The sequence below is a fragment of the Alexandromys fortis genome, unplaced genomic scaffold, assembly GCF_014885135.2.
Source record: "Alexandromys fortis isolate MF-2015 unplaced genomic scaffold, M_Fortis_MF-2015_v1.1 scaffold_27, whole genome shotgun sequence".
Classification (NCBI taxonomy): Eukaryota; Metazoa; Chordata; class Mammalia; order Rodentia; family Cricetidae; genus Alexandromys; species Alexandromys fortis.
The window spans coordinates 12,835,898-12,855,897 of record NW_026067952.1 but is presented as its reverse complement, the minus strand read 5'-3'; the positions used below and the strand labels follow the sequence as shown (position 1 = coordinate 12,855,897).

Genomic DNA, 20,000 nt, shown 5'->3' with positions numbered 1-20,000 from the left:
GTTGGGGATGGCAGCCCCCTCTATGCCCAGGGCAGGGCAGGTACTTAGACTCCCAGCTCACTCACCAACTTACTCACTTTCTTCTGGCAGCACTGTAGTCACCTTGGGTTCCTACCCCACCATCATTGAGAAGCAGGTGAGTCCCTTTCTTCAGCCTTGTGTCTTAAAATATCCATCAATGCACAGTGTAAATACTCCCAAGTCACTGACACAGTGACACGGGGAAAGCCCGAGTCCTACTCTGTCCCTACTCTCATCTCACCCTGGAGCCCCCGACTCCTGCTGGGGTAGGGTGTGGCCTCTGAGGCTCTGGCTTGTCTGTTTCATCCTTTTGCATATATATAACAGATATTAATTGAGTGCCTACTATGTGCCTAGCCTTGCCCCAGGTACACAGATGAGTCAGGTATCAACACAAAGGTCCCCACCCCTCAAAGGCTAGCAGCCATAAGACCATATAAACCTCAGCAAAGCAAACTGTTCAGCATGGAGTCAGGTGATAGTACCATGAAAAAGTGAAGTCAGTGTGAGGATCAGCAACATTAGAAAGGAGTCTGGGGCTAGAGAGATGGCTCAGTGGTTAAGAGCATTGCAATTTCCAGCACCCACATGGCAGCTCACAAGTGTTTGTAACTCTAGTTCCAGGGGATCCAACTCCCTCACACAGACATACATGCAGACAAAACACCAATGTACATAAAATAAAAAAAATCATCTATTTTAAAAAGGGAGTTGGGGGATGTATTTGAGTCTTTAAACAAAGACTCAAAGCAGAAGTGGGGAGACTAGAGACATCAGGGAAGAGGTGAGTCAAAGACCCAAGACTAAATGTGTCCCCATGGGTTCAAGGAAGAGCCAGGGCTCTGGAGCAAAGTGCAAGACCCAAGAGGGGCAAGGCAGGTCCTACTGGGGAGACTTTTCCTCAGACTGAGATGGAAGCCTCGTTGAGAGAGTGTAAGCAGAGGAGAAGTAGCACCAAGAGAAGGCAATGGGGCCACAGCAGGGTGTAGCCAGCAGAGGGTAGACGAGGTTCCCAGGAGGTGGTAGTGGTGGCCCAGCACACAAGAGTCAGGGACTGGCATCTTTGAAGGTGGTCCTAACCAACAGGATTCCCAGCTGGGTCAGAGAAGGGGAAGGAACTGGGGAGTCATCTAGAATGAGGTGAGCTTTTTAAGGGCCAGTCGTGTTCTACATGTTAAACACAGGGGTGCAGGGAGCTGTGCAACATGGCTGAACCTACTAGCCTTCAACCCTGAGCTCAATCCATTGCTAATGTAACTGTACCTCTTCCCCAAGGGTTGATCCTGCCCCTGCTTGGGAAGAAGGGTGCCACAGTAGGCTCTCTCCCCACAGGTCCTCTCTGTAGGCCTGTATGTCACAGACTCCAGCCTTAAAAGAGAAGAGTCACAGGGAGGTGGGGCTGAGTGAAGATATGGACCAAGAAACACTGTAGGGAGAGTTCACTAGGACTGGAACCCAGGCCTACCCTGCAGAATATTATGGTCCTTGTCACATGGTTTCCACTTGCTTAGAATCTGCATCAAAGGCACTAGGACCCTTTTTCTCCAATCTGGAATCTCGTCTGTGACATTTCACAGGACACCCATGAGACCAGGGTGACAATTTATACATTGTATAAGCCACCCACACCAAGGACATGTAATACATGTGTGTAGTAATACTAGCAGCCTCCTACCTGACAAAAAGCCGGAGTCGGGACAGTCCCGATCAAGCCCCCTTGCGCACTCCTACGGATGGGAGGCTTGCTCTTTCAACGTGTCCCTCTGTCAGCAGCTCTCAATACTAGAAGGTGGTCTCTCACACTGACCTAAAGCTGGTCCCTGAGACGCTGTGCCCTGTGTTCCATAGACCCATCTGTTTCCTCCCCAGCAGAGATGGTACATGGCTGGTGTGGGAGGTGTCTCCTTCTTGGGCCCCTCAGTGTTGCCTGACCCTTCACTAATCTGACCCAAAGCCTCCAAGGTCCTTCAAAAGTGGCATGTGGATAGATGCGGTATAATCCTGTAATCCCAGCACTAGGGAAGCTAAGGCAGGGGGATAGTGTGTTCAAAGCCAGCCTAGCCCACATAGGAAGACTTGGGGTATTTTTTAAGGTGGTATCTATAGGACTTCTCCAGAATCTATGTGGCATCTGTATAATAGTTTCCCCATCCTGGGCTGGGATGCACCAAGCCAGAGGAACTGAACTGTATGCTGTTTCCCTGTTGCAGGAAGAGCATCTGAAGGCCTTGCTCTTGATGGTCCTGAAGAGACAGTTCCTGCCTCACCATAACGGTTAGTCTCACTGAACCTCTCTGTCGGCCACACATCACATACATGGCTGGAGGCAGCACCAGACCTGTCCACAGGAGCTGCAAACAGCTGTCAGACTTGCAACTGGCCCCCAGGCAAAGCAGGAAGCAGTAGACACCCAAGCTTTCAGATGCAGTTGTGGAGGACGCTAATGCAGATGCAAGCTCAGAGCATGGACAGTTGGCCAGATGAGCAGCTGCAGGGATGGTGTAAAGTCACAGGCAGGGGCCCTCAGAGGGGAGGGGCCACTCAGTCTCAGCAACTACAGGGCCAGCAGTCAATGGTCCCAGGTGGAATGCTAGATGGGCTGAGGCCAATCGGAAGGATCGCTAAAGTGGGCAGCTCACACTGTAAACATGATCCGCAGGGTAGGCATCTGAACCTGCTAGACCGCTGAAAGCTAAATGTCACAACACATCACCTTCCCTCTAGCTATCAGGAACCCAGAATTTTCCAGAACTCCCTGTCTTACCCTGAGTTCCTCAGACGCTGAGACAAGGCACTGTAGACACTTGGGGAGGTGAGTTAGGAAGAGGAAGGGGCAATCCATAGCCCTGGGCTTCCTGGCTTGGCCGTTCCTTTGGCAGGGTGTGTGCCCATCCCCATGGTTACCTGGTCAGTGCCTGTGCCCCACTTCATGGTCAGCTTCCCACGGACACCAGTCCTCATGTTTCTCATTGTGTCCCTAGCATTCTGTCCAGTGACTCACAACATAGGATGTGCAGCCTGGCCCCACTGACTCTGGGAGATTATCCAGCTAGGACTTTTCATCTTTCAGATGGGCCCCTCCACAGATCCAGAGTGGTTAGGTGACTTGTCCAAAGTGACCCAGCACATCTCTGGCCAAGCTGAGCCTAGAGTCCTGACTTCTTGCTTTCTCAATTGAGGGTCTTTGTGCTCTGAGTCACATTAGGAGAGCAATCGCTTTGAGAAGTTGTCAGAGGTTCAAACGCTGGCCAGGCTTCTGTCCTGAGGAACTATGGTGGCCAGGGAAGGTTCTGAGCATGAAGTGAGCAAATCTGTTCAAAAAGAGAGACAAGCTGGGCACAAAGCAGGTGGCAGTATAAGGTCCAGCAGGGCAGTCGGAGAGGACAGACAGGCAAGAATTCACCTGCGAGGGGCTGGAGAGATAGGGCCCTGTGCCCACCACAGGCTCTCATTCAACTCTTGTGTGTCACACCCTGGAACACCACAAGGGTAAAAAAAAGAAAAGAAAAAAAAGTGGGCCAGGCCCAGAAATTGGTATGGTCACACAAGGTCTAAACACCAGGCTAGGAACTTTCTCAAATGCCATGGGGTACTGTTCATACTGCAACCCCACCCCGAGGAGAAAAGGGCAGTGTGCAGCCATTACAGAAACCCAGGAGGGCTGTAAGAAACAACTTGAGAGAAGAAACCACAGTGAGGAGACTTGGGCAAGTCCCATGGAAGAGTCCTATAATGAGGGGTCTTCAGGCTGGGGACCCAGTGAGATCTGAGGGCAAATGGGAGAACACACGCATGGGCTCTTCCTCCTCCATCCACCCCACACCTGGCTTCCAAGTGACCATTCGGCCAGCAAGAGGATGCAAGATCTCTCCAAGCCCAGACTGGCTGGGAGAAATGGGGTGGGGAAAAGACTGCTCAACACAGGGTGGTGGGCACAGGAGGAGGCCATGCCAGGCCCTCAGTTTTTCACAACTCCATTTATGGAAAATCAGCTACCCAAATAGTTGCCAGAAGCACTGACAGCAAACTGACCAGCTCTGTACATTTACTGATTTGAGGCTTAGTTTGCAGCTATTTGGGGAGCAAACATATCTGATCGTGGCTGACAGAGCCCATGTCTAGTGTTTTCAGTTGATTCTGGTCCTGTCTCATCTATTTGTGAGAGGTTTCATTTCTGCCAACATGTCAGCTCATTTTAAGATGAGTGGTAGAGAGAATTAGATAAAATGCATTTCCTGAGCAGATTCGCAGGAAACCTTCAATCTTCATCAAATTGAATCTCCCTTGAACACCACACAGGACAGCTTCCTAACAATGTGTTCACAGGTCTGGGACATACTTAGTAAGTGTTCCTTTAAAAGACAGGTGTAAGTAAAGGTGTGGGAAGGTGATCTGACCCGTGGCTCACAGGACATGTGTGTCCCAACACGTTTGTAGACGACAATGTCACAAGGAAATGTTGAAAGTGGTACTCCTCTAGTAACGTCTCCTTTCACTAGGCTGTTTGCTGTCAGGACTGCCTGGACAAGGGGGATTAAGGTACAGAAGGTCCCCTAGCTAGGGGCTGTGGAGGTTAGCCACCCAGAGTCTCCTAAGCACACCTGCCAGACAGCCCTGCCCCCCAGGCCCTGAGCTCCTTCCTGCCTTCCTCTTGTAGAGTGGCTCAGAGAGCATGGCCTCCCACTGCCCAACATCAAGGGCATCTCCTTCAGCCAGGCCCAAGTGGACTTCTCTGAGGTAGGTGCAGAGGGAGGGGTCTCCTTATGATGCTCAGCTAATGAGTTGGAATCAGAAGCTGAGGCCGCTCCAGGCCCTCTGCCTCTCATGTTACCTCTACCTCACAACCATGCTGGATGCGACACCTGCTATAAAGTAACTGAGACCTTGGGGGCCAGCGTGAGCCACTCAGGAAGCCAGAACTCAGGGCTCATCAAGAGCACCTCCCCTTACACAGACTATTCTCCCCACTTTGACTGAGAGGAAACTCAAGGCTCAGAAAGGCAGAAAAGCATGGCCAGGGTGTCAAAGCAGGAGTCTTTATCTGACCTCCAAGTCTATATCTTAGACAGGACCACCCACCTCCCTAGAACTGAGGTGTCATGGTTCCCAGACAGTACTGTTGTGCCCAGTGCCCACTCCCTGCAAACACCAGGGGCAGGAAGCAGGGAAAGCTTAGCCTCTGAGGTGCTGCCTGGGGATCTGCTCCCAGGCCTGTCCTACTTCCTGCCCTGGCTCCCAAAGGGGGAAAGTTCATTATGTGAAGTTCTAGGGATGTGGGCTCAGTGGTGAAGAGTGTTGCTGCCCTTCCCAGCACCCATAGCCAGAGAAGGCTCACAACGGTACTCTAGCCCTAGGGGACCTGATGCCCACTTCTGGTTTCCACTGGTACCTGCACACACATGGCATACACTCACAGACATACAAACATACACAAATATGAAAACAAAATAAAAATATCTTTTTGAAAGATGAAAGAAATATTTAAAGGAGGTTTCAGAAGAACAAGTTGGAAGGCAGACAGAAATACAATCTCACAGTTAACAGAACACATCTCTCAGAATGAAATGCCTTCTGAAAACTGAACATGACCATAATAAACTCCAGATTTGGGCAGGGGGAAGACAGAGACACTGAGACAGAGACAGGGATCTTGGGAAATGGGGAAGGAGGTTGGTAAGAAGGGCAGGGCTCAGACACACTCTTCATTTCTTCCCTCCCCTTGAGATGATTACCAAGGTTGTGGCACATACTTGTAATCCCGGCACTCAGGAGATGGAGCCAGGATGATCTGAGTTCCAGGTCAGACAGGACTACATAATGGGACCCTGTGTCAAAAAGAAAGGAAGGACAGAAGAGAAGAAGAAACAAAAAGACGAATGACCTTGAGCTTTTAGGATCCCAAGCTTAGACCCTGAGCCTCCCATTTCCATTCCTGACTGCAGAAGTCTGCCTTCAAGAACCTGAGGTGGGAGCTGCAGCGGGCAATGCCTCAACAGCCACTCAGTATCTTCCACTCCCCATCCCCCACCACTGCTGCTTCTGCCTAGGGGCCTTAGAGAATCCAGAGAAACCCTTACTTGAGTAGGTCTGGAGGAACACATCCAGGTCATCCAAGGTTTGTGACTGTCCTAAAAATAATGCCACCAGCCCTGGAGCAACAGGTCAGGTGAATGACCAGGGTCAGGTCACAGCCAGCACCTTCTAGCCACCCTGTCTGTCTCATGACTAGACCTGTGAAAAGCAAGGCACACTTGCCGATCTGCTTCTCGGCTGCCTTGTGCCATTGTTCAGGTGCAGGTTACAGAGCACACCATGCAGACCGTGGTTTAAAGGAAAAAGTCACCTGGAGCTGAGCAGTGTACAACACACACCCTTCCAGGGCTGCCCTGCTTGTTCTTCCAGCCCCCATCGTCCTTCTTTCACTAGTCCATATACCTCAGAAAACACTCCAAAGTCTAGTGTGCCTGTCCTCATAAACGCTCCCAAGACCTTGTCTTCCTCTCTGCTCTGCACCCTCATCCACTCAGTCCCTGGCTCTCCTTTCTTAGTCACAGGTGTGGGCCCCTCTGGTGTGTCAGGAGCAACCCTGGGAAAGCACTCTCTGCTCTGTCCACAGAATTACATACTACTGACCATTCCTGAGTAGCTGCTCTGCAGAGGACCAGTCCTTGCCCCCAGCTGCATGTGCTCAAGACCCCAAAGTCCATGGTCTGCCTCAGTCCCAGTGGAGTTCTCAACTGTAATAAAGATGTTTCCTCTGTGAGTCTGGGTTTCCTGACAGTAGGGACGCACCTTGAAGGGTTTAGATGAAGGGCTCCTTCCCTGCTCTAGTTCTCCTATGAGCCTTGGAAAGTGCTCTGTGTTCTGTCCCAGGTGGAAGGAAAGACTGGGAATGGTGGTTCACACCTGTCAGCCCAGAATGTGGGAGGCTGAGGCAGAGGAACTGTCATGTGTTTGGGCCAGCCTAAGTTACAAAGTGACTTCCATGTCAGCCCAGGCTGGAGGGAAACCTAGCCAGAAAAGGGCAGGGGTAAGGAGAAAGAGAAAGAGAAAAATAAAAAAGAGAAAAGCCTTTTAACTCTTCATCCCTGCAAGAGCTCTTGTTTTTAAAAGAAAAAAAAGGAATATGCTGTGGGATAATGCTTTTGTACACTATAAAGATCTGTCACTTCATATTGGTTTAATAAAACACTGATTAGCCAGTAGCCAGGCAGGAAGTATAGGCGGGACTACCAGGCTAGGAGAATTCTGGGAAGAGAAAAGGTGGAAATTTAATCACCACCCAGACACAGAGCAAGCAAGATGAGAATGCCTTATTAAGAAAAGGTACCAAGCCACATGACTAAACATTGATAACAATTGTGGGTTAATTTAAGTTATAATAGCTAGTTAATAATAAGCCTGAGCTAATAGGCCAAATGGTTTATAATTAATATAAGCCTCTGCGTGTTTCTTTGGGACTGAACAGCTACAGGACCAGGTGGGACAGAAACTTCTGTCTGCAGCACTCTCCATCAAGGGTTCATCCAAATGGGCTCTTGATCCTTTAAAGCAAGAGGAAAGTGGGGTTCTTGAGTATAACAGAGGCTTTCCTAGCCTCGAGCAGGCTCAATTCAGGAGTTTGAGTGCTAGTAGCTAGGAGTCAGGCAAAATTCCTTCCACTGTGTCTGTGGTTCCAGACTGTCTCACAAATTCACAGAGCAACCATGGGTAGGGTGAGTTTCTATAAATAAGTTCATTATAGGCTCACAGGTGAGAGTTTAAGAGAGAAGAAGCAAGACAAGCTCCAGGGTAGCAAGAGAAGGGCCTGGGGATGGGTGCCATTAAGGTGGCATTAAGCTGCTAGTTTGAGGACTTTTTATATGACTTATGGCAGAAAATGGGTTGTGGGAGTTGGTTGGCCAGTTATCCCACCATTAGGCATCCATGTGCCTCTCCATCCCTAGGTATCTGAACTGCTGTTTTGGTCACACCCTCACCTACAGTTTCCAGGCAGCTGTGTAAACAGAGAAGAAAAATAACAAGAAGTCAGGGCAGGATTTAGAGCCCTAAAATATTTCTGGCATTTTTACCTTCCAGTCAGGACAGAGCTGAGGACAAGAATCAAGATCTCCAACTTCAAAACTACCTGAGCCATTTCTGTCTTCTGTTCCCATCATCCCCTCAGAGGCAGTGACCCTAACTGTCATGAGGAAAAGGGGTGGGGGTGGTGACTGGTCTTCTGGCTGGGCGGGGCTATTGGGGGTGGCAGTCAGGGTACCTCTCTGGTGATCCTGCCTAAGGGACTTGAAAGTGCTTCCATGGTTTCATTTGTGGAGCAGCCAGGTGATATGAGGAAAGAAAGCCTTTGGTGTCTGGACAGCGTGTGAAGGAGAAGACACAAGGAAAACAAAGACTTGGCAAACTGGAACAGGAGCCCTCTGAACATTAGAAATTATTCCACTCCACTGTACACAGTTAGGATCTCAATAAAAGCTTAGCATTCTAGGGCCCCAGAGAACCAGGAAAAGGCAGAACAAAGGAGATTTTTATTTCAGATTCAGTCTCTGAATCAGGAGCTGGAGCTGTATCTCTGTGGTTGAGAGTACTTGATGCTCCCCATGAGGATCCGAGCTTGGACTCCAGCACCCATTCCAGCTGGTTCACAAACACCTGTAACTTCAGCTCCAAGGGACCAAACACCGTATTCTGGACTCAGTGGGTACACACACACACACACACACACACACACACACACACACACACACAAAACAAATCTTTAAAAGAATAAAAATTAAATGTCTGAATGAAAGCCCACAGGCTCACCAGAGCATCCAGCTATGTCTGGCTTACTGGGCTTCTGGCTAGGTCTTTCCTTCTCTGGCCTTCAAGGGTTGACTCAAGAGCCATGAACCCAGGATTTGCCTTCAGGCACTGTGAGCGCTGTTAGAGTGGCCAGAATCACTGCATAAGTCCCCTCTCAAGTCAATTCTCAGGAAGGAGAAAGACAAGAGACTTAACCCTCCTTGACCTTCAGGTTGGAACAATAGTAAGCCTGGCTCTGGGCAGCAGGCACTATGTAGGCACAGAGTATTGAAAGTAAGTTAAATGCCTATCTGGGCATCAGTTTTTCTTTCTTTCTCTCTTTCTTTCTTTCTTTCTTTCTTTCTTTCTTCCTTCCTTCCTTCCTTTCTTCCTTCCTTCCTTCCTTTCTTTCTGTCATCTGTCTGCCTGTCCTTCCTTCCTTCTTTCTTTTTCTTTTCTTATTTGGTTTTTCAAAACAGAATTTCTCTGTCACCCTGGCTATCCTAGCATATCACTCTATAGACAAGGCTGGCCTTGAACTCAAGAGAGCTACCTGCCTCTGCTGGAATTGAAGGTATACCCAGAGCAGGCTGCAGTTTCTTACCAAACTTAAAACAACTCATGTGAACTTAAGCCTGCTTACTATCTAGGAAATGTGAGTTCTTGGACTGGCTAAAAAGCCTCTAATCACTTTAGTTGCAGCTGGACTTTTCAGTTATGTGTCTAAGATCATACAGATGGCCACACTGAACAAGTCATGTACACAAAAACAAAAACAAACCCGGACGTCACATGAAAGAAGAAAACTCCAAAAGGGCGGAGCTTCTGAGACTCCGCACAGGTCTGGAGCATTGGAACAACCACAGCTGCCTGGAAATGAAGACTCGGGGATGAAATGAAGACTTGGGAAGGGGAAGGAACCCAGAACTAACAAAGAAACACTTAAGACAGATTTCAAGCACAGACGTCAAAGTACTTCGCTCTTCCTCTTTGGAAAACAGATAATAAAGAGGAGATAATGGCCTAATTGAGTGGCTGGCTCAGTTAAAGTGGAAAAGGGGGTGATGAAGGCAGACAGGAAAGTGCTATATGTCCATAGTCCATGAGGAAGTAGCTTTCCCCAGAGTCCGGAGGATTGCAGGGCAGTCACCAACCCCAAAAGACAACAAATGTCTACATGCCAGGGCAGGGAGAAGTTTGATGACAAAATCTAGTTGTTATGTCGACAAATCTTATTTAAATCTTCCAAAAAAATTCCATTCATGGGACACTTACAATTTATTTGGGGCCAGAACATATGACTATGACATTCATGATGCCTGTATTTTGAATCCAAACACTTTAGGTGGAAAAAAAAAACTTTTACTATTTAAAAAAAAATCTAGTGGGGGCTAGAAAGACGGCTCTGCAGTTAAGAGTGCTTACTGCTCTTGCAGAGGACTCAGGTTTATTTCTTAGCATTTATATCAGGTGGGTCACTACTGTATGTGACTCCAGTTTCAGGAGATCTGATGCCTCTGGCCTCCAGGGGCACCTGCATTCATGTGTACAGACACACACACATACACATCACTAAAAATAATACAGGGGCTTGAGAGATGGCTCAGTCATTAAGAGCATTTGTTCTTACAGAAGACCCACATGGCGGCTCACACCATCCATAGGTGCACATACACACATGCAGACAAAACACTCATACACATAAATAAATCTAATAATCTAAAAGGTTTAAATTAATAATAATAATAATAAACCTTTTTAAAAATTGACTGGGAGCACCAATTTGGTTACTACCTCTCTAACGTTAACTCCACCTACCAGTGGAAGGAGACGCCTTTAAATCAACTCCGGTAGTCTAAGTTAGAGTGCCTGTCTCCCTTCTCTGCTATCTGTACTTCCTGGAATTTTTAATATGACACTTCCATTACTTCATTGTTAGCAGATACTGAGGACCAACCAGATCCTGATGGAGAATAGACTAATATGCCCCAGGAGTTTTTTCCTTAATGGCCTTTGTAACCACTTCTTCCTCCTGAAGCTCTGACTTCCTCCTGCTTATTCATCCTCATCTTCATCAAACCCTACAATGAGCCAATACTGGCCATGCTTGGCCAATAGGAAACTATAAACGTTACCAGGAAAAGCTATGCCTTTGCTGCTACAACTTCAACAAGGTACGCCCACGCTGTCAGAGCTCTAGTGATGAGTGTGGAAAGTAAGGCCAAAATCACCCAGGAAGCTGCTCACATGCTGATCTAAGGAAAGGGTCCAGAGGACCATACACACCTTCAACCTATTTGGACAGGGGACCACTGACCAGGGGGTGACTCATGCTGACTCTAGGGCAGGCTCAGAATCCAGGAAGCTGTATGCTTGTTGACCAAAAGACAAATCCAAGATCCTGAAAGTTACATACATGTGGCCACCAGGGCAGGCCCAGCACCCAGAAGACTGAAAACACACTATCCCCAGTGCAGGTTGCCTACATAGTCAGGGGTCAGCAATACATTGGCACTCAATGCAAGTACTCAAGAGGCAACCCATACGTTGATGTCAGGGCAAGCCAGTACACAGAAGGCTGCTTGTATATTGAAATCGGTGCATGTCTAATGTCTAAGACTGTGCCCATGCTGTCTATGGTGTAGACCCAATACACAGAGGGTGTCCTTACATGGACTAAAGGGCAAACCCAGTTCTAAGGAGGTAAATATACACAAATAAAAGCCTGGGCCCTGTAGCGAGCTGCGTGGTGTCACACCTGATGGAGATGTATAATCAACTCCTGAGATGGCTAAGGCCTGACCTATGCTACCTGAGACCTGAGCCCGAGTGCGACTGGAAAATGGCAGTAGATTGTAGTAAATACCTTTAAGAATGCTACGCCCCCGCTCAGCAGGAAGTAGCCAGAGAGACTGACATCTCCCAAATTCCCTAAAACATGGTTTAAGCGGGGCCCTTTCAGAGCAGAAGCAGGATCAGCTGGGTTGCTAGGGAAGCCAAAGAGGTGCACGAGGGAGAAGGTGTCTTCCATGCACTCAGCTGACATGAATGAATGTGCCACGGGGGTATGGCAGCTGGGGTATGTTGTTTGGGGGACTGCTGAAGGAACAGTGATTTCTGACTGCTCCTGGGGTCATGGCAAAGCCACTCCTAGTGACAGGAGCAGGCAGAGGAAAGCCAGGGAGGGGAAAGCAAGATTGCTTCCCCTTCCTCTCCTCTGTGCTGGCCCCTCTGCTACCAGTTCTGACTGCCCTTGCTGCTGCCGCAAGCACAGCCGCAGCTCTGGCAATTGGCTCAGCTTGGCTGTGGGTGGAAGTATCTGGGGCTGTGTGTGATATGAAAAATTTAAAGAATTGTCTAGATATCTTTTAGGTAATTGGTCTGGTGAATTCGAACAACAACTGGAACAACTGCGAGTGACGATTGTGACTGCAGATTCCACACGCATGGATACCAGCCTGGCAGAAGGACTATCTTCCTGGATCACTCCATGGATCATCTGAAGGAGTGGGCGGGAGTAGGAGCCCTAACAGGGCTTAATGGTGCTTGCCTCCCTGGTATGCCTGTGGTGCATTTGTCACATAAGGGTTTCACAGCATTGCAATGCAGTTATGATCATTCAGGCCTTCACGGTCATTGAAGCAGGACAGTCTCCCCAAGTTTGGCTAGAGATGTAAGAGCAAGTCTGATTGCATGTGGGTTGGTGTCTAGCTCCCACCTCTGTAAAAAGGCACCGGACAGGTCTAGTGTTCTCTGAGTGGATGACACCTGGACAAACACTAGTACATGTTTCATTTTTAACAGAGATCAGACCTCTACTCTTACCTGTGGCTTTACAAAACAAAAGGGGGAACTGTAGCGAGCTGCATGGAATCTCACCTGATGGAGATGCATAATCAACTCCTGAGATGGCTAAGGCCTGACCTATGCTATGATCACGCAATGATTATCAGCTGCTTGCATATGCATGAACCTATGGGCAGTGCCCACCTGGCAGTTCGGGGTTGGCAGCCCATGCCTACTTAAGGGCTGGGAGAGGTTTGCTCGGGGAGAGAGAGAGAGAGAGAGAGAGAGAGAGAGAGAGAGGGAGAGAGAGAGGGAGAGAGAGAGAGAGAGAGAGAGAGAGAGAGAGAGAGAGAGAGAGAGAGAGAGAGAGAGAGAGAGAGAGAGAAAGTGAATAAAGTCCTGGAATAAACTGCAGTGAGAAGAGCTCTGGTGTGTTGCGCGTCATCCTTGCTGGTCGAGGGTGGCCGTGACAGGGCCCAGTACACACTTCACTGTGCAGACCCAATATTAAGAGGACTGTCCCTCTTAGGAAGGAGCAATACACCTCCACTGACCTTGGGCAGGGCCAGTACCCGTAGGATTGCCCACATGCTGAATTCAGTGGAGATCAACTGTAGCTATCCCCAGGGCAGGTTAGTCAATGGCATGACCATACAATGATCCCAAGGGAGTTCTGTACATGAGAAGGCACAGAAAAGAAAACACCAACATGACTGTCCCATCGTATGGCTAAGAGAAAAGTTTTTATTGTAAATAATAGAGAGAAAATGTCCAGAGGCATCTGGAAAAGTCCAGATCTGAGATATAGAGAAACAGACTGGTCATGGCCAGGGCTGCCTGCGAGAGAAGGGAGAACAGCAGGGGTCAGAGAGGCAGGCACTGTTATAAAGAGGACAAACTAGTACCTGGGAGAAGAGAAGCCTGGAAAAGTAAAAAGGTTTGGAATGCTGGCATGGGGGCTTTGAAATGTTATATATTGTATTCAGGGTGCTTGTGAGTAGGCACTGGGGAAGCCTGCAAGCTGGCATGGGCTTTGATATGCAACCACAGATGTATGTCAATGGAGCCATATGTCCCTTCTGCCGGAGGTAAGGAAAAAGACTCCTTTAGGCAGATAGGAATTGATTTCACAAGTTCCTAAGGGATGATGACTTTTATCTAACTGTCGGAAGTGACTCTATAGTCCAGTCTGAGCTCACTTCTGCATGCATGGACTTCCGGTTGGACATATACAGGACTGCTAATTTGATAATATAAAATTGAACAAAAGCTTCAGGGGAAACCTGAGTGGAGCAGATGCAAGGATAAAGAATGAAAGGAAAGAAGAGGAAAAGGAAAAGAAGGAGGAGGGAGATAAGAAAGAAAAACACACAGGGGCTGGAGAGTAGGCTCAGCAGCCAAGAGCACTCACTGCTCTTCCAGAGGACCCAGGTTTGATTTCCGGTATTCCCATCTCAATTGTCTGTAACTTCAGTTCTTGGGAATCCAATGCCTTCTTAAAGCCTTCACAGGTACCGGGTACATATGCAGTGCACAGATGTACATGCAGTCAAACACTCACACACAAAATAATTTTTTAAGTTCTTAGGGGGAAAAGAAAGAAAAGTATAGCTACTCACATATATCAGTCAAGATAGCAACTGCTTGATGTATTCCATCTAATTCAATGCATGACTATCCTATGAGAGAGGAGCTCACACTCAAGTAGGCTGAAGGAACTAAGGCACAGGCCAGCTTAATAACCAAGGACACGCAGTCTGCAAGCGGCTCAATCACAGTTAACTTCTGGACCCATTTGACCCCAAAAGTTGAGTCAGAAATCTTGCCTCCTTCTAAACTATGAGATTGTCGCACTTTTTTCTTTTTTTTAATTGTTTTTTATTGATTCTTATTGAGCTCTACAGTTTTCTCTGCTCCCCTCCCTGCCTTTCCCCTTCCCCATTCAATCCTCCCCCAAGGTCCTCATGCTCCCAATTTACTCAGGAGATCTTGTCTTTTTCTACTTTCTACTTCTCATGTAGATTAGATCTATGTAAGTCTCTCTTAGTGTCCGCATTGTTGTCTAAGTTCTCTGGGATTGTGGTTTGTAGGCTGTTTTTCTTTGCTTTATGTTTAAAAACCACCTATGAGTGAGTACATGTGATAACTGTCTTTCTGTGTCTGTGTTACCTCATTCAAAATAATGTTTTCTAGCTCCACCCACTTTCCTGCAAAATTCAAGATGTCATTATTTTTTTCAGCTGTGTAGTACTCCATTGTGTAAATGTACCATATTTTCCTTCCATCCTTCAGAGGGGCATTTAGTTGTTTCCAGGTTCTGGCTATGGGGATTGTCACATCTTGTAAATAACAAAATACATGAAGAAATTCATTAAGACCAAGTAGTCTCAGCCGCCATAGAAACTGAGGCAGAAAAGGATTAAGTCCACCTTGCATAACTGACTCTGGCTGTATCTCAAAGTTGAAGCAGAGTTAAGTGTGGTAGACACATGTGTAATCACTGATCTGGGAAAGTCAGGACAGGAAGAGCAGGAGGTCCAGATCACCATCAGCTATGACAACCAATTTGAGGCCAGCCTGAGGTAAATGATACCCAGCCTCAAAAAATAAGAGAATTAAAGGGCTAGGAGTTGGCTTAGTGGTTAAAAACACTTGTTGCTCTTGCAGAGAACTGAAGCTCAATTGCCAGTACCTACACAGTGACTAACAACCATCTATAATGTCAGATAAAGTGGATTCACACTTCCATGGCCAACAAGCACACACTATACACATGCACAGAAGAAGCTAAAACCTCACAAAACCATGAAATAAATTCACCCCATTTTTCTTCTTTAGAATAACAATAAAGTTAAAAGAGCAGATGAAAGGAACAGCACTTGGTGACTGAGTACATACATAGCACATGGAAGACATTGGTTCAATGTCTAGTACGAAAAAAACTGGAATGAGACCTCATCAAGAGAATGTCACCTGTGCAGACCAGACCACACTTTACCTACAAATTCAGAAGGTTCAGAGACACAAAGAACCCAGGAGAGGGACCTGTGGGCTGTGACTCCCAAAGATCAGAACTGATCAGACCACATAAGCAATGGCACAAAAGGCCCAACTCAGCCCCTACTTAGAGAAGACCAGACACAGACAAGCCCAGGAGAAAAGAGAAGTGGAAGTCTATGCACCAGTGTGCGCATTGTGTGTGAGCTGAAGGACAGAGCTATCAAATGTGGAAATCTTGATGACTGTGTCCACGGGGCACCATTGGCTCAGGCTGGCACATTGTGATCTCTTCACACTGAGGCCATTAAGAGTTGGCACTGACCTTGCTTTATCACAGGCAATTGTTATCTCAATCTGGCCCTGGACAGCCTTTAAAGGCTCTCCCTTCAACGGCACATCAGTAGTTCAAATCACTTAGTGTCTGAGACAAGCTGCCCTTTGTCAGCCCTTTGTCCCCAGTTGGGAAACCTGTCCTTCATGACACACTCCATGCATCCTGGATTGGCAGAATTCAATGGCTGCCCCACCTCTTAAGAACCAGGAGGACCAGAGGCCACCACAGACTGCTTCCTGATGTGCTCACTTCCCGCCTCTTCCATAAGTTGTTTGACTCCAAAGGGGACATTAAATCAAGAGGTCTAATCACTGAGAAGTGGCAAAACTGTCATCAAAAACATGGTTCAATTTCCCTCAAATGTCCAGAAAAAATAAGACCCAGAACACTTAGGTTCTGTCTTCTACTGAGCATCATGGGCAACACTCTGAATTCTGCCCTGTGAGAAAAGGTCAGCTGTCAACTGTTCTTTGCATCTGACATTGCACCAAGACCACACTGGGGCCTGGAGGGGGAGCAGCTGCTGAGATTCAGAGCAAGGACCAGTGTGGCTGGGGAGAGCCCTGCACTGAATGGACATGCTGAGGCTGCTGGAAGGGCCAGGCAGCGAGTAGGAAGCCTGCTCTAATCCAGCATGTGGGCAGCCGGAGCAGGCATGAGTGACCTCTCATTGAATAACCCCATCCTGCCTTGGGTCTCAGATTGTGCCAGACCCTGTGTGGCATGTACAGGGGAAATGGCAACACTTCAGAGATTGGAGTCTCACAGCTTTCTTTGAAAGTGGAAGGGAAGTCTCACACCAGAAAACAGGCATGGAAGCTTAAGAACCCTAAGATGAGAAAAGAGGCAGAAAGGAGTCGGGCTCTGAGCAGAAACTCGGTACAACCAGAACCATCACAGACCACTAACTCCATTCACGCCTCATTCTGTTACTGAATTTAGGGTCACACCTGGTGCCCCATCCAACAAGCCAGGTTTGCATACCCCTCTCAAGCAGACAACTAAAAGCCAAATGAATGTGAAAAGCACAAGAAGGAGACTTAATCGGCATGTCTCCATGGGAAGCAGGACAAAGAGACCAGTGACACACTGTCTCCCCCACTGAGACCCTTGTTAGGGTCCTGGCATGAGGTTCATGCTAAGTAGAGGCCAGTGTTATGTCAGCTCAGCAGTTCCAGTCAGGATGCGCTTGCTCCCATCACTATCCCCCTGCAGTCTCTGCTGCTGGGTCTGACGAGCCCCCAGCTGTGAATCCCCTTCTAGGACACATCCCTCCTCTGGCTGGCACTGAGCTCCAGCCTTTCTGTTCCCAAATTGGGATTCTAGGGGTCATTTCCCATACACAAGAGTGCTATGTTTCAGTCTCCTTGCCAGTAGGGATACCGTTGTTTTTTTAAAATACCTTCATCTCTAACAGGCCTGCTATACTCCATGGGGAGAAGAAAGAAAAGGGGTAACACCCAGTTATCTAGCCTTCCTTTTTAACAAACTCTGGAACACAGCAATATTCTATTAAGTTAAGTTGGTCCCTAGGTGCATCCACCTGCATCCCATGCTCATTGTTACATCGTTACATTGCTAGATGTTACATGTCAATCATGTCTGAGATGGTCCTGTACCATGGATTCCTTCCTGACAGTCACCCTGCGCTGAGTCTCACCTATGCCCGGGGCATTGTTTGGAGCCATGAAATGAATTTCAGAGGACTGAAAACTGTCAGCTTCAAGGCCCTTTCTACCCTGATGTTCACCCAACACGTGTGACTACAAGATAGCAAGATTGTGACAGAAAGGAAGAAAGAGAAAGATCAGCCACCTAGCATGATAAACTCAAGAAGGTCCAGATCAAAAGAATTTGTAGTCTTCTCTTCCTCATATAGCTGAATACAGAACACAAAGAAGCACCAGGCCCCTAGGGCCTTTGCACTCTCTCTGTGACGTGTCTGCCTCTGCCATCTCAAAACCAGCTCTGACAGGCCGAGGAACATGCCAACAAAAGCAAGAAGAGCCGCTGCTGATTTTGGAAAGCAGACTGCATCACGCCTGTCTTATCAGCACATCTAGATCATGCCCCTTCCTCTATGATGACCTTTCTAGGAGACAGTGGATGCCTATAAAAGTGGGGTGCAGCCTTGGGGTGGACAGTCAGAGGCAGGAGCAGGAGGAGAAGCAGCTTCTGAAGACGTTGACCCTTCAGAGGGACAAGGTAAGGACTACCCAGAGGAATGCACTAATAATGGCAGGCTACGTGGGAACGGCCATGGGTTGGGTCACCTCTGGACAGATGACTAGGGCTTACTCACTGATGATCTAGAATGTTCCTCTGCTGCTGAACTGTGGGACACTGGGCCTAAAGTGGGACGGTGGATATCAAGGCTGATGGGAGACTATTTTCTTTTTTTTTTTTCTTTTGGTTTTTCGAGACAAGGTTTCTCTATGTAACAGCCCTGGCAGTCCTGGAACTAGCTCTTGTAGACCAGGCTGGTCTCGATCTCATGGAGATCTGCCTGCCTCTGCCTCCTGAATACTGGGATTGAAGGCATGCCAGATGGAAGACTGTTTTCTTAAGAAAACAGAGAACTGACTGTTGAACTCTGATAGAGGTCCATCAAGTCAGCATAGCCATGAGCTCATTAAGAGGAACACATGCCCCACTTGTCCTAACAGTGTGTTTAGGTGGATGTAATACTGTTTAGATTTCCCAGAGCTCAGAGAGGAAAGGAAGAAGTCTGGTGGAAATGTGGCAAGATTTAGTTTTCAAAAAGCCAATTTATTTAAGGCAAGAAATTGTCACTGGCTTGAATTACTAGAACCACTTTCTGATGTCAATGGCAACAGAGGACTTGCTTTTGCTAGTGTGTGTGTACACAATGCCTATCTAAACCATCACAACCACTGTCTAAGGTTCATCAGCTTCCCAGACTAAGGCCCCCTCAGCTCTGGGAAGACACAGGTACTGGAGATTATTAGAGTATGAAAAGAGGACAGGGCATGGCAAGATTGGAAGGATGAAAGGAGAGGGATTAGAGATGATATTTTAAATCAACATCAAGTAATTACCAGAGTGGTTCCAGTCACGGGTGGAGGAGGCACTTGCTGGGCAGGTATGCAGCAGGAGCCTCCACTGTGCTAGACATCAGCAGTGTTTCTGTAAAGCAGGGGCTATAGCTGAGGTCTGAGGAATGGTTGTTGTAAAAAAAAAAATACATATGCAGGGTCCTGTCTTTCATTAAGAAAATAGAACTTACAGGTTTAGGATTTGACAGAAGTGACCTATTGATTCTGACAACTTTCCCAAAGGTCACAGCAAAGACCCAGACCCCCCAATACTATAAACCATGGCAGGTGAATGAGGGCAAAAGGGAAGAAATGTCACAGTACAACACACATCTTAAAGGAAGATGTCAGGGACACATACCTCAGCACCGCTCTAAATGTGAAGAGAGCGGACAGGGAAACCATTCATCTGGTAATGACACCTGCTGCCAATCCAGATGGACTCAGTTTGATCCCTGCAACCCACATGACAGAAAGAAAAAACCAACTCCATCAACTCGTCCTGGGACTTACACATAACTAAGAACACACAATGAGTAGCAATGAATAACTGTAATTCGAATACTAAGAAGCAGGCCAGGCATGGAGGGGCACAGCTTTAATCCCAGTACTGTAGGGACAGAGGCAACAGTTCTCGGTGATGTCACGGCCAGGCAGAACCAGAAAGCAAGCTTCAGGGAAGCTGGGACTGTAGATTAAGACCCTGTCTCAAAATGAATAATCAGCTGAATCAAGTAAATGTCAGAGACAAAGCACTTAGACAATAAGCATAAGAGAGGAATCTGAGAAGGGGAGATGGGAAATAACCCCCAGGAGTGACCAGCACAGCTCAGATCCACCAGGAAGGAGGAAAACCACCCAAGACAGGGAAACCAGGATAAGAATGGGGCCTAGTGCCCAGCTTTGCTGGCACAGTTCTATAGATGCCTCAGGGAAAGTCAAGTACTAGCTACTCACTAATAAGACACTTGGGGAAGAAACCTGAGATTGGAGCTAAGGTCTTGACATGTTCACAGACA

General features: G+C 47.7%; 2 protein-coding genes across 2 annotated transcripts in view; one reads left to right on the top strand and one right to left on the bottom strand.

The window, feature by feature from the left end:
* LOC126506857 (uncharacterized) overlaps positions 1–7,391 on the top strand; it is a 19,132-nt gene extending 11,741 nt beyond the window's left edge. Inside the window, exons 13-15 of the mRNA XM_050150745.1 lie at positions 91–136; positions 2,232–2,295; positions 4,679–7,391. Coding sequence (XP_050006702.1) covers positions 91–136; positions 2,232–2,295; positions 4,679–4,788 — 220 coding nt within the window. The 3' untranslated portion in view covers positions 4,789–7,391. The remainder of the gene's footprint in view (positions 1–90; positions 137–2,231; positions 2,296–4,678) is intronic.
* Positions 1–20,000, bottom strand: part of Cdk5rap1 (CDK5 regulatory subunit associated protein 1) — a 163,997-nt gene that overhangs the window by 55,397 nt on the left and 88,600 nt on the right. The window lies entirely within an intron of this gene.